The sequence below is a fragment of the Morone saxatilis genome, unplaced genomic scaffold, assembly GCF_004916995.1.
Source record: "Morone saxatilis isolate NCDOM2014 unplaced genomic scaffold, NCSU_SB_2.0 Contig11, whole genome shotgun sequence".
NCBI lineage: Eukaryota > Metazoa > Chordata > Actinopteri > Moronidae > Morone > Morone saxatilis.
Genome location: NW_023339663.1, coordinates 5254344 through 5268588, shown reverse-complemented (window position 1 = coordinate 5268588; position 14245 = coordinate 5254344). Strand labels below are relative to the sequence as shown.

Sequence of the window (14245 nt, the reverse complement as noted above, 5' to 3'; positions counted from 1 at the left end):
CAGTGGGCCAAAAACCACCAGATAGAGTCGTGTCGCTGTCGGGTGTGAAGCAGAGCTGTGTGGTGCTTGTGTGTTACCGTTATTCTCTCAGTGGAGGGATAGCGACGTTTATTTATTGCATTAGTGGTTTGTTGAGTTAAATGTGTTTTCGCTTCCTTTCTTTTTAGGCAGTTGTTTTGTGTTTACGGACCTCTTTTACGTTGGAAAAAATTGTTTAAAAAGTACAAATCCTTATGTTTCCTGCCCTTCTTTAAACGCCTGGATTAATTATTAATTGTTACTCCTCTTTTCCCCTGGACCCCACAAATGTAACAGTTTTAATAAGCCAATCCTCATTGATATGAATGGGTGAACAAATAATACACACCAGTCAGTATAATGCAATACAATCTCTAAAACAGTTTCAACAAAAACCTACCATGAAGGCAGGATTTATTACGGGACTGTAGTGTACATTCCCATGGAACATAGCAAACACTTTTGAACAGCACTTGGTTTAAAATTCAGGAGTGCTCAAATTGGACAGATAATTGGATTATTGGACATAATTCTCAGGTTTTCAAAAAAAAGTGATGAAAGAAACTGTCAGTGGAAAACCAGACTGAGAACTGAAAGCAAGCCAAGGCTAACCTCAGGACTGGTGCTCTCTATAATGGTTTATAGGTACAGAAGTAAGATGCGTGCCTGATCAAGAGACAAGGGGCAAACATTTTAAGTAATTTAAGAACATGGGTTAGTGATTCAAGGACACAAATATTTTTTAGGGTACATATTATTAATTTGAAGGACTCTCAGTTCACCCCCTGATACCTGCCAGGCTCCTTAGTTATGTCTTGTCTTCACCTGGAAATGGAAACTTGTTCTGTCATTCTAAAACCTTGGTAATTTCCTCAGTAGCACTGATCGAACAAGCTGCTGCTGCCCCAGGGGAAGTCTAGCCCAGGGTCTTTCCAAAGAAAAATATTCATCTTCAAACCATGGTGGCCATCTATCAATCTGTCTTGCTAACCACACTGCTCTTTGTTGTCTCTATCTAAAGTTATTCCACATACTGTAGCCTGGATACAGGAAATGCTTGGAATCACCAACTGCATAACTGCATAACTGCATAACTATTGAGCCCACGATTACACAGCACCAGCTTCACTCACTTGGGCATGTCATCAGGACGCCTGCAGGACCCACTGCCTTGTAAGATCTTGCATGGCTAAATTAGAGCATGAGCATTGGTCAGCAAGAAGGCAAAAGCAGCAGTTCAAAGCTCAACTCCATGTTTCACTAAGGATGTGAACCTGTTGGACGTTGCTGACTGTAACAACTGGCAGCAGAGTTGAAGGAGAAAAAGTAGGTGACAGCAAAAATGACACGGATGAAATGTACTCAAACTGCTCTCACTACAACCTCAGTTGCTCAGATTGCTCTGTACAGCCATCAAAGGGCTTGCTGTTAGAGATGAGTTGTTCTGAGATTCACTGGACAGCCAGCAAGTTTAGGTGTCTTTGTGTGAGAGAGTGAATGAGACAGGAGTGGACAATTTCTAACCATTTTGTGAATCTTTCACCATGCAAAAGTCCTATCAAACGTTTTCTAATTACAGTTTCAATCAATAATCTAAAGAATAAAGAATGAATAATCTAAATTTTATTAGACAAATTAGACAAAATCTCCTCAATTATAAACTCAGCAGTATTTTGCAGTCAATTAATGATAATCACTGCATTTCTCAGTTGGATGTCATAATTTGTATTTTGTTAACATTACCTACTCACAAAAGAACAACTGCAATGTCGTATCACAAATTGAACCTATTCCATGAACAATTAAAAACATTAAGTAGCTGGAACTGAGAATGAATAATGTATGTGATGAAACAGAATGTACGAATTAAAAATTCTTACCTCTTCAGCATAGGCGTCACAAAGTTTGTGTCCAGAGAGTAGTTTATTTTTCAAGCTCTTGTTCTGAAAAAGAAAATAGAAAGAAATAGGTGATGCCATTGGTGTCTGCCCTCTGTTCTGGACTGCATGTTCTCTTAAAATTTTTGCTGCTTTAAAAACTGTATTATCGACTCAGTGGACCTCAGTTTCTCCGGCAAGGCATTTGGCTGTTGAGGAGCTCTGACAGCAAGTGCATGGTTGCCTCTCGATTTCAGACTAGACTGAGGAGCAGTCAGGAGTGCCCCATCTGAGGATCTGAAAGTGCACTCAGGCTCATAGGCATCTAAAAGGTCAGAAATCTAGCTCAGGGCCAGACCCCCAGTGAACTTTAAACGTGATCAGTAAAGCCTTAAAATCACTGACTGGCAGCCAGTGGAGAAATGCCAAAGTAGGGGTCACAGGGTCTTTTTGTTCGGTGCCTGTTAAGAGCCTTGCTGCAGTTTTATAAACAATCTGGAGGCCTGAGAGTAATTTTGTCTTGGAAAGCAGTACATTGTATTATATTCATTTACACAAGGTGTATTTAAAACATTTGAGGAAGTAAAATGTTATTTTAAAGCAGAATGACACTATTATTACCATGTACCATGTATGACAAAGAACAATTTCTGAAGTAATAAAATTGCTTCTTTCTTTTGTAAATATCTAACTTTCTTAATTTAAGAATAATGGCTGAACTGAAATTTCACCTATAGTGAAATAAAAGTATTGTATCTGTAGTATTACCTGTTTTCCAGAAGGTAAGGTCACAATTAAAGATTGTAGGCTCGGTGTAAGAGGCCACGATAGACGATTAGTGAATATGATCAAATATGTAAAAGTGTTAAAGGGAAGTCCGCAAATGACACAGGAAAGAGGGACCATTTAAAAACACAAGAGAGCAGGACCTGAAGGTAAAAACAGCATTTGGTGAGAATAAATGTTCTTTTAATTGACCATGATCTCTTAGTAAGAACAGTCCTAAACAAGTTGATGCTTAACCCAAAGTACCCATCCAGATCTCAAGATGAGCCAATAAAACAGTGTGATCAGCCATGACAAAAGCTTCACTAAGGTCGAAAACAACTAAAATTGTACAGTCTCCAGCATCTGCACGTCATTTGAGGCAGATAGTCTCTACTGTGATTTAAAACTAGATTGACCGTTGCACTGTAATAACATTTCTGAGACAAATAAAACTACTAGGTAAAAAACTTATTATACAGTGAGCAGAACCAATTGCACCATACAACATAATATAACAAAAAAGATCCCTGTGATATGAGGGTTTTTGATGGTGTGCATGGTTGCCTTTCTTGGGACATCTTGGGAGATAACAGCAATAAAAAATATCTTCCAAAAAACATATAAAAAAGAAAAATACTAATGACAAATTCATGTCACAGTAACACAGATTGCACATACTGCAGTAAGTCTCAAGCTTGCTACTTTAGAATATATGATCTTTAAGTTAAGATGTCGATGACGTCCACTGTGGACGACACAGTGAAGCATTGCTGCCGACGATGATGCCGTTATATTTATATATGTATGTTGGATATTAATTACTATTTCTATATTTTGCACATTTGAGCCTGTATGCTTAAAGCACTAGTATGTAGGATTTATTAGCATTTAGCGCTAAACACTGCTAACATCTGTATTTGGCGACCTGGGAATGAGAACGGGCTGTGAAGTGTGTATAGGAGAAACTACGATGGGCGCAAAAAATGCAAAAGCCCCTATTTACAGCCAGTGTTTGGTTTGACTGTTCTGGGCTACTGTAGAAAACATGGCGCATGGAACATGGCGGACTTCATGGAAGGTGACCCGCTGTGTCTGTAGATAAAATGATTAAAACATACCTATGAACATTATATTCCATTTCTGCCAATATATTCTCATAAATGTTACACACTAGACTTTTAAGTAAATCAGGAGCTATTATAATAAAGTACAATTTAAATGATGTTATGATGCTAGAGGACTCAGTGGTAAATGACTGTCAGCCATCAGTGATGGATGATGGCATCGTCCATTGGCCCAACCCTATTTGATTTGATTGCCCTCATTCTTTCAAAATCTTAGTGATTATTGAAAGAATGAGGAAATATTAAGTAAAGAGCTCACAGAGCCTTAAAATATGTTGAGGGCCCACAGGAAACCAAAAGATGATCCCATAATATTGGATATTAACAGGAAATTACCACCACTGGTACGTAACTATGCTTGTACCACTTTTGCTTTATCTAAAGAAACACATGTAATTAGATGCAACTTCAATATAGTAACCAGTAGATATTCATTAACCCTTTCCACTGACTTAACTACACATTTAAAAATCTTAATGTGTTTATCAATGAGCTAATTACCTGGAGCCAAGAGTCTATTATTCAAACCCATCCAGCAAAACTGAAGTGGGACCAATGAATATTTATTCAACAGCTTTAATTAAAGAACACTACAGAAATCGTGGCCCTGCAGAAGACATTGGCCCTGTCTCTTTTATACAGCACATGCAGTATGCTACAGAAAGAAGTTCATGCAACAGCATCTCCTTTTCCACACTTGCATTTGAAGGGATTACAGTGTATGGACTTAGACTGTGATCTAACAGACTTTGTAACAGCATGATGGTGGATGCCAGGAGGGTGGTCCTGAGCATCAACAACATGGTAGACTTGCTGGGCTTTACGAAGGCAGTAATCGCCTGACTGTACAATGAAAAGACCAGAAAACCTCACCACAATGTCTGCTATGTGGGACGTAGCCCTGGGAAGAACCACATGGGAGATGATGAATGGCTTGGGCTAGAGACAGTTCATCGCTATTCCACAGTGTGACATCCTCATGAAACAATTGTGGGGTGTCATGATCTATAATGTGCACTTTGTTTTAGAAAATGTTTTTATCCTACCTAAAATTAGGAAAATCAGCTTGACCTGTTGACTAAGATATGAGACAGCTAGAGCAACAATTGAAGATTAACAATATAATCTAAATGTATTTTTGGATTGTGGAGGATTGTTCAAAAATAAATCTGCAATAAGCTGTTTCACTGTTTTCATTATTCAAAACTAAAAGAAAAGCAGATCAAACAAACACAGATTGGGGAATACTTATAAGCGCTGACAGCTACCTCCATTTTGTATAGTTTTTTAACAGACTATTATTTATTGCACCACATTGCCGACACAAGTCTGTCTGTCTGTCTGTCTGTCTTTCTAAATGCCCTTCAGAATCAGTCCCAGTCAATGATTTTTTTGGCTCCAGTGCAAGTCAGACAAGTGTGTTTTTATCCCCATGTAGCACCCCTACTAGCAGATATTTCTAAAAGTACAATCTTGCCATAAGCAATTATGGCTTATAGATGGCACATTAAATTAATTTAGGGGAAGATAACACATTTGGCTATTATGTTGCTGTGCTCCGATGATAGATTTGCTGATTGATGTTGGAGACAGCTCAATGTTATTAGGTGACGAGTTGGCTGTGAACCACAGGGACAGTTTGTATACAGAAGGAGAGGGATAATGTGCATCCACCAGCTGGCCCTTGACATCTGCTTATAAATGAGGTGCCCACCTCCACAATTCTCACTCTGCGTGATGGCATATCCTGAAAGCATAGACAATTGAAAGCTCAATGACAATCATTCACCATAAAGTAGCATCTGTATGAACTTAGAATGATGAATTCTGTTATGTCTTACTTTTTTCATGCTAGAGGCATGGCTGTAGGGATGGCAATGTTGGTCAGTCAGTCAGTTGTGTGCTTTGGACTGAAATATCTCAACAACTATCCAATGGATTACCATGACATTCTGGGCAAACATTGAGGGTCCCCAGTGGATCAATCCTACTGACTTTGGTGATCCCAGGATTGGTTATCTTGTACAACCACGATGTTGACATTTGTGTTTTTAGTGCCATATTTTGACAGCTAGTAAATGTGACATAGACAATCCCAATTGCCAGTTAGAATATGACAGTGAATGTGGGAAACATTATCACTGCTAAACATAAGCATGTGAGCATGTCAGCATGCTGACTTTAGCATTTACCTAAAAACAGCACATGCCTAAGTACAGCCTCACTGCTAGTATAGCTGTAGACTCTTACGAAAGGGCCACACTGCCTACCTGTGCAGTGCAGCAGCTACCTTACTGAACTGCTGCGGCTCACACGCAACAGAGAGCGTTTCCGCTGCGATGCTGCTGCTGGCAGCCCTATCTGTCACAACAATGAGTTTGCCTTTGACAAATACAATTCAATAAAAGCCTTATTAACAAATGAATGAAATACACAGAAATGCTAGTAAGCTTTTAATCTGAAAAGGATACAACATGTGTTGAATTAAAAAAAAATATTTATAGTGTTTTTAGGGATGTCCCGATCCAACAATCAGTATCGGTGCTGATCAAGGCATTTTAATAACTGATCGGTATTGGCTATATTGAGGTTTATTGACCTGATCCAATCTTTCATTTTATGTCAGCTTTCACACAGCTGTTTTTAATCACAAAGCTTTCATGCATGGAGCAGCCATCATCAACTTTCTACTCTGATCAACTCTGTGTGTGTGAAAAAACATTGAGGACCAGCTTCAATGCAGGCATTTTGTTTCTGCAATGCAGAGCTATTTAATTGTCAGGCATACACATTAGATTGATTTTAATAACTTGTAGTATGCCTTGTGCACTGTATTAATTATCTAAAAAAACTTTAAACAATGTATTGGATTTTCTTTATGTCTGACATTTTCAGATATTGACATTGAAACTGTGGTTTCAGTAACATTGCTGGCATGATGTTGATATTATTATAAACAGATCATCTTCACAGGGCTTTGCTGAGAAGCGCGCATGGCTTCCAGAAAAAAAAAGAGAAAAATATAAACTCTCCAGTGAAGCATTGCTACAGACATGTGTGAGATGTGCTGCTGACATGGGCTGTGGGGCTGCTCTAACCTGTTAACGAGAGGTTGGCAGCGTGTCACAGTCGTTAGTCTTCTTTCCACTTAATGAAATATGGCCAAATTATCACCAAACAGAGGTTGTACTTTGGAATTATTCATAATTATATGAATGAATCTAATGTCATCATATGCTGGCCGGTTGTCTTAGTGATTTTTGACATCAAAACTGCAATGTGCCACTTAACTCTTACTAAAAAAACATAGTGTCAGGGCATTATTAGCGGATTGGACCAATTTTCCACGCTCAAATGAAAGTGTGTACTTTTTACTACATTTGTTTCTTTATTACATAAATATTAGTTAAAAAAAATTAAAGCTGAACCTTTCACACTGTTAACAGTACTATAATTTGGCAGGCAGCAACAAACTACATGCAGTTCAAAAAGTGGCAGTTTCCCATATGCAGTGCATTATAGCTTCTGTCTTTTCTTTGCAATTCATTCCTCACTCCCACACACACCTGTAGTGCACTTTCTACTGTGTACTGTATACATACATACAACACATACACAGAGGTAATAAGCTGGGATGGCAGTTATTTTGTGACTCAGTGAGGCAAAACTGGCCGAGTATCAATTCCTCACAGTTGCACCTCCTCTTGCCCCTGCAGAAGGACCACCATTTGAGGACACGCAGAACTGGCAGCTGTCATAAAATGTGACGTAGTTTAGCCCCAGGACATACTCAGAGTGAAAATGAGATCCTCTGGAGCTTTTATGTCACAGCGCATTATGCAAAATGTGATACACTGAGCTGCATATGTCGTAATGTGTTACTCCCGCAGCGCTGTCAGTCGGCAAACCTGAAAGTAAAGGAAGATTTTTACATCTACATGTTGCTCATATTTTCCATTTACAGAAGGGCAACAACACACACAAAAGACACAAAATACAAAATACAAAATACAAAATCTATCTATCAATCTGTCACAGGGCCTTCATCACAGATCTATGACTATTATGGAGTCGCAATCTGACTGCGAATGATGGACCACTGGCCTCTCTTGGTTATGTGATTTTATATGCACAATAACATTATGTTCTCTTTCGCATAAAGGTTGCAGGGTTGAAGATTAAGTAAAGGTAAAATATTTTTAAAAAACAACAAAAATAATACATATATATTTACAGAAATATAGGCAATCACTAACCATCTAAAGGACTTGAGCACTGAAAAGTGTCCATTTGACTCCGAGTTATTTTCACACATTATAAAGTGCTGATATGTCGACACCCTCGAGTGTTGATATTTACTGTCCATCTAGGTCAACTTTCACACTTCCCGACACACATCAGTGTTGGATGCTTTTAGCCTTAGCATGAAGTGTCAAACAAACTCTTCCGGTAAAAAATCTTTTAATTTAATCCTGGTTAGGTTGTTCCCACATTAACACCACAATTAACTAACAATTTAGTTTCCACTGTTAAACTCAATCAACTTGCATTCAGCCCTGTCCCTTCTGCGACCACAAAGTTTAAATAAACCATCAAAAGTGCGATGCAGCTAGAGTTGACATTTTTATTTTCAACAAGTAGAGTCACACTAGCCATGGCGTGCACATTGCCAGACACCACTCAGGGGTGGTACAAACAAGGGACTGTTTTCAGCTTAAAAGGTCAATAAGCTTCATTGTAATGACAGAGAAAACAGAATGACAAGATGTTTCTGTTAAATCACTGCTTTAAAAGCTTACATGTCTCAATTGTGAAAATACAACTTCATTATTCATGTCAATTAAAGGCCACAATGAACTGTGCCCAAACCCAAACAGAGGTCAGGGAAAATAACAGATAAAATGTTCCAGAAATAAATAATATCTCAGTGAAATGTTGTCTTTGAAGGTTCAGTCTAGTTTGAACTTTTTCAAATAGTTACGTATGTTTAGCAAGACACCAAATAAAGAGGTGCTTCCACTGGAAAAGTGCAACATGGATCATTCCAATACTCCTTGGTGGAGAAGGCAGTGAAAATAGTACACAGCATGTGACACAGTTACAGTAAGCTGTACCAAATGAACAAAAGATTGTTGAATTGATGCTGTGGGTGAGGGGCTTCATTGGAAACCCACTTACCCTACCATCCACTTTGGCGTATATACATATGAACATTGTGATAGTACATACTGCTGGATGGGAGCTGAGTGAAAGATGCTAGGTCTGTTTTTCTCATTTGAGAGATCTGATTTTACTTTGAAGTTGTTGATTTCATAACATAATTTAGCTATCACAATTCACCCAGCTCTCCCACGCCTATAAGCTCATACTACCTGTTTAGCCTCCGAGCAGCAATCTGAATTTTATCAGACCTTGAGAGTGCCCTGTGATTTTTGGCTTTGGTGTGAGAAACAGCTTTGAGTTATAAGTCTCGTATTGACTTTGTTGGGTTGCAGTGGTTGGAGTGATGTTCGATAATAATCTGGCATAGAAAAGTGTCATTCTTGCCTTCTAGACTTCCCTACAGATGGTTGTTGAGAGACTCTAATGGTGAGCCACTGATGCCGACAAAGGGGAATAATAACATTATGGACTATTTAAAGTATTTTGATATTAAGCTTACAACAAAGGGCCTTTGTTATGAATTCTTATTCATGTGTCCCATGTGATTGTAGTTGGCTCCCACAACAGAATTTTCCTAATTATGAACTGGAAAATTTTCAGTTGTCAAACTATTGAAATTAATTATGCACCAAAGCCTTTTAAACATCAGCTGTTGAAAACATTATACTTTTTCCTATGTCAGAGTTCTGCATGACATTTATTTAGATTAAAAGTCATTGGGTCATCCATAGTAAAAACTCCAAGAACATGGACTGTAGCAAAACACAAAAACTAATTGAAACTAGATAATCCCTCACTGCATAGTACAGAACCATAAAACTGTTTTTGAAAAATAATTTATAATTTAGAAAGTATCTGCTGCTCAACTTTCACACTCCATTTAAGGGGCATACAAAAGAGGGCTGTTGATCAAGCAGAAAATAATAAGAAACTTGTCGTTCAATGTCAGCAGCTCGGCTATAAAAATCCTAAAACTCAACAAATAACAAACATTAAATAATGCTCGGTGGACCTTCTTTTCCCCATGTCTCAGTTTTTCTCTGACCATTAAAAATGTTATTTATAAATAGAAACCTTAGATGTTTTATCTCTTATTCAACTGATTTTTTCCCCTGGATCTCGGTCATCCTTAGAAGTTGAAAAATGCATTTATATTAATAAATTAAAAAACATATTCTAAGGTCTGTCTATTTGACAGCGTCTGTCATATATTAATGAGTAGATTCCACACATAACATAATAAATTATAATCTCTGTCAGCACAGTCCAAGAAAAAATAAGAAACTCACATTGCAGGAAAATTGTGGCAGGGCTGCACAAGTTCTACATTTATGTAGCTGTCGAACACAAATCTAATATAAATAACTGGCATTAGAAAAGCAAACGTTCACTGTGGATAAGCTATTAAATATGACATACCCCCGGACATCTTACACGGCATTTGGCAGCTTGAGCTGAACACATCTTGGCAGTTTCTTAAGGACTCTTGAGGTCAAAGGGGGGATTATGCATAAGTGAAAAGATTGCTTTCTCGTCACTGTTTCATTGTTCAGAAACATAATCATATGCATGCAGTATGCACACTGTGTAATGGCAACATGGTGGTCTAGTCATTGTAAGATTTCCTCCATATTCGTCAGCCCTGTCAATATATCTTTGAGCAAGATATTGAATCCCTTATGTTCTTATCTGATGAACACAACCGGAGGGAGTTAATGTGAACAAAATATGGCTGAATCAGAAAATTGCTGTAATTTTTTTTTGCCATGACTCCATAATATCTGTCTAGAAACTGTGCCAAAACAATAAGGAAAAATCCTGAAGTGTAAGACATAGGTCAAGAAATGTGTCAAACTTCCTGTTTGCAGATGACATTAACACTTTAAGTACCTTTTGCCAATAATACTAATGTCATTTTAGGTATTTATTTTCAGTCCTGTGCACCACTGTTCTGTTGCCATGCATTCAGTTTTGATTTGATGGAAATATTGCCCACATCCTCATTTGACCTGACCACATGTGTGTTTCTTTATAGATATTGCCTCCCCATTCCTTATTAAAAGCTGTTGTGTAGTTTTGTAAGATGCTTGACAATGTTTCGGGCTATTCAATGAACTCTATTGATCCTCGCAGGGAAATTGGGACGGCCTGGCATTTCAAAGTAGAGTTGAAACATTCCATGTGAAGTAGCCTGAATTACTATCAGCATAATAATGGAGCTGCAGCCGGTCTCTGCACTACCACCTGAACACTAATTGTTTCTGGTCATTTCATTCATTGTCATTCCTTGTTTTTGTTCAAGCTGAACAAAAAAAAGGCAGAACAATCTGATGAATGAGATGGAAATGATGACAGTGAAGCCTCTAATGCAGAGAGTGAATTATCTGAGAGTATAATTGAAGCACTGCAACTGTAAAATATGAAGAATTCCTCGACAAATTGATATTACTTCAAATTGAATTAATCAAACCTTGATATACACAATGGCTCCAAAACATTGCTCTCCACTCTGAATTTAAGTGTTAAGGTGGAACAAAGAGCTGTCATGGTTTTAACTGATGATGTCCAGAATCTGTCTCAGACAGCCTAAATGACAAAATCCTGACTTTCTCTCATTAAAGTTGAATCAGAGTTGCAATAAGGAAAATTTAACAAAAAGATCACTGATATTAGACAAATCTGACAATAATGTTGATGATTACACCATGGTTAAGGTAAGGCAACTAAGACAGCTTGGCTAAGTTTAGGGAAAGAATGACTATAGTGGTAGAGTGGGTTACTGCTCCCAATATCTATGTGTTTGGAAAAAAGTGCTTTTGGACAAAAGTGTCTACTAAAGATAGGTAATGAAAGAGTACTGACATCGTAAAAAAGTTAATTTGTTGGTCTAAGACACAGAACTATGATCCAAACATTCAGTTCACCACATGAATTTTGTAAACTGAATTGTTCAATATGTCATTTTGAGGGGCCTGCCAACAGGCAATGGCAAATCAGTATCTGAAGGACATTTAAGGACAACAAAATGTACTGGATTGAGCATTCATATGGCCGTTTAAAACTGTGCTAAACAATCAATAAACTGTGGATGTGAGGACTGTTTATGGTTAATAGTGTTAATATAATCTCTTTCACTGATACCACAAGGAGCTATTCTGTAACCAACAGCAACCCTAATTGATGAAGAAGAACAGCAACATCTCGGGGTGTTATGTGAGCGATTCTTTACAATGGCCTCCAGTGTATTATATAGTGGATATAGTAAGACTTATATTATAAGTAGTGAATAACAGTCTAATGTACTAACAAGGATGTCACAGTACATCACATGGAAAGTAAGCTAATTCACTGCACTAAACAAGGCACTTGGTTGTTGTTGCCAAGAGATGTGACAACAATTTTTGTAGCTGTACTCATTATGTAAATGATACTGCATCTCATTGAGAACTAAGGTGTTTGTTTATGGGTTACACAAAAAATATTTGCAAGGAGAAAATAAAAAAAACAGAAGTCAACACCATTCACTTTATGGTCCAGTTATAATTGTACATTAGCAATAGAATCTTATGAAGTCGTCAGTTAGCTGCTTAATATCACCAATTTGAACACTGCTTAAGTAAAACAAATATGTAAGAGCAGTTTTCAGTAAGCAAACAATTAATAAATAAAACAATAAAAATATGTGATATTTGGAGGCTTACCTCCTACCTGGAAAAAGTGTAGACATAAAAGCACTATTATCATTTAAAGTATTTCAGAGTATTACACATACTAAATTAATAACTATATTTGTTTGGCACTGTTTTTGTAGTAGTAGTTTTGCTCATATTTCAAAGATTTTGCAATGCTGAGTTTATAGATTATCTTACGCCTGCAATACATTCTGGCCACTTGGGGGCAGAGACATGTTTTGAAGTCAATATTGACAAATCATTACGTTTTATGTTTATATGGTCCACGGCGCAAGCAGTCCAATATTCTCTTTTAGCTGTGTTTTTGGTGTCTACAATCTCCTGGGGGAGATATTTGATGTTTTTTTTTTGTTTTTTTTAAGTATTTTTTGGGGCTTTTATTTCTTTTATATGATAGTGACAGCTGAAGATAGGCAGGAAAGGGGGGCAGAGAGAGGGGATGACACAGCGAGGACTCAGCATCGGTACACGGGACACCAGTGTAGCAACCGAGCTAACCGGGCGCCCGATATTTGATGTTTTAACTGCTAATAGCTTCACAATGTCCTCCAGCTAGTCGCTACAATAACACAGTCTGTCTACTGTTGATTAGAGCTTTTTCACTGAAGACAGCTGCCTGCTGTGGCTGAGTGTGAACCAAAACAGTAAAGTTGCGGGCCGGACAGTTCAACAATGAGTTGAAACTTGCTCTGTAAAGCCAAGGGGAGCTGCAGATTCAGGTGATAATATCTCTGTAAGTTAATCACTACGACAATCCCTTTCACAGTGTCACACCGTTTTCACATTGTGAGTTGGTGATTGTTTGAACAGTGGAAGGACTTACAAAGATCGTTTTGGTGAGTTTTATTTTGTTCCTGTCCAGTTTGAAAGAAGTAACAATGTCCTGATGATCTGCAAGGTAAAATTACTGTTTTGCCAATGGAGTCTGGTGGTGAGCAAGAGCTGTTTCTGGTTAAACAAAAATAATTAAATATATTTAACTTAGTGAATTAAAGTTTTATTTCAACCAAACCAGCTTTGGTGATACTTGGAACAGTGAAAAAAAGTTGGTTACAAAGACATTTTTGTCGAGTTTCATTTTGTTTGTCTAGATTTACTAGATTAATTGATTATCTGCAATGTAAAATGATGATGGTTTTTGTCAAGAGTCTGATGGGCTGTAGCACCGATTTGTTTTAGTCTGAGATGCTGGTGTTCTAGTGAAACATCTAGTGGCAGTAACTTTTGTATGTAACCTTTAGGCTCTATATGTACTGCCTAAGGACCTCAGTAACTAAAGATCCCTTCCAGACATGTATTAAAATATTTACAAATAGTCTGCTTAGAACCCTTACAGCTTGTTCAAACTGCCTATCTGCAGTGGGTGTGAGCGGTGGAATGTCTTGGTTTTTCTTTCACTGCCATATGAACAGATTAGAGCAGTCACACTGTCTGCATGAGTTGTGCGACTCAGAGAGTTGAGGTCTCTTTTCCTAGCAAAAATAGCCAGCGGTCCCTAGCAAAAATAGCCAGTGAAAATGGTATATTGAAAGTCATAATGGCATTATACCAGCAGCACCTTTCACTGCAGTTTCAATGTCTATACCTGTAGAATATGTCAAAG

At 37.8% G+C, this 14245-nt stretch overlaps 1 protein-coding gene across 1 annotated transcript in view; it reads right to left on the bottom strand.

Annotated features, from left to right (window-relative positions):
* Positions 1 to 14245, bottom strand: part of luzp2 (leucine zipper protein 2) — a 138918-nt gene that overhangs the window by 33878 nt on the left and 90795 nt on the right. Inside the window, exon 6 of the mRNA XM_035652223.1 lies at positions 1899 to 1961. Within this exon, the coding sequence (XP_035508116.1) occupies positions 1899 to 1961 (63 nt within the window). The remainder of the gene's footprint in view (positions 1 to 1898; positions 1962 to 14245) is intronic.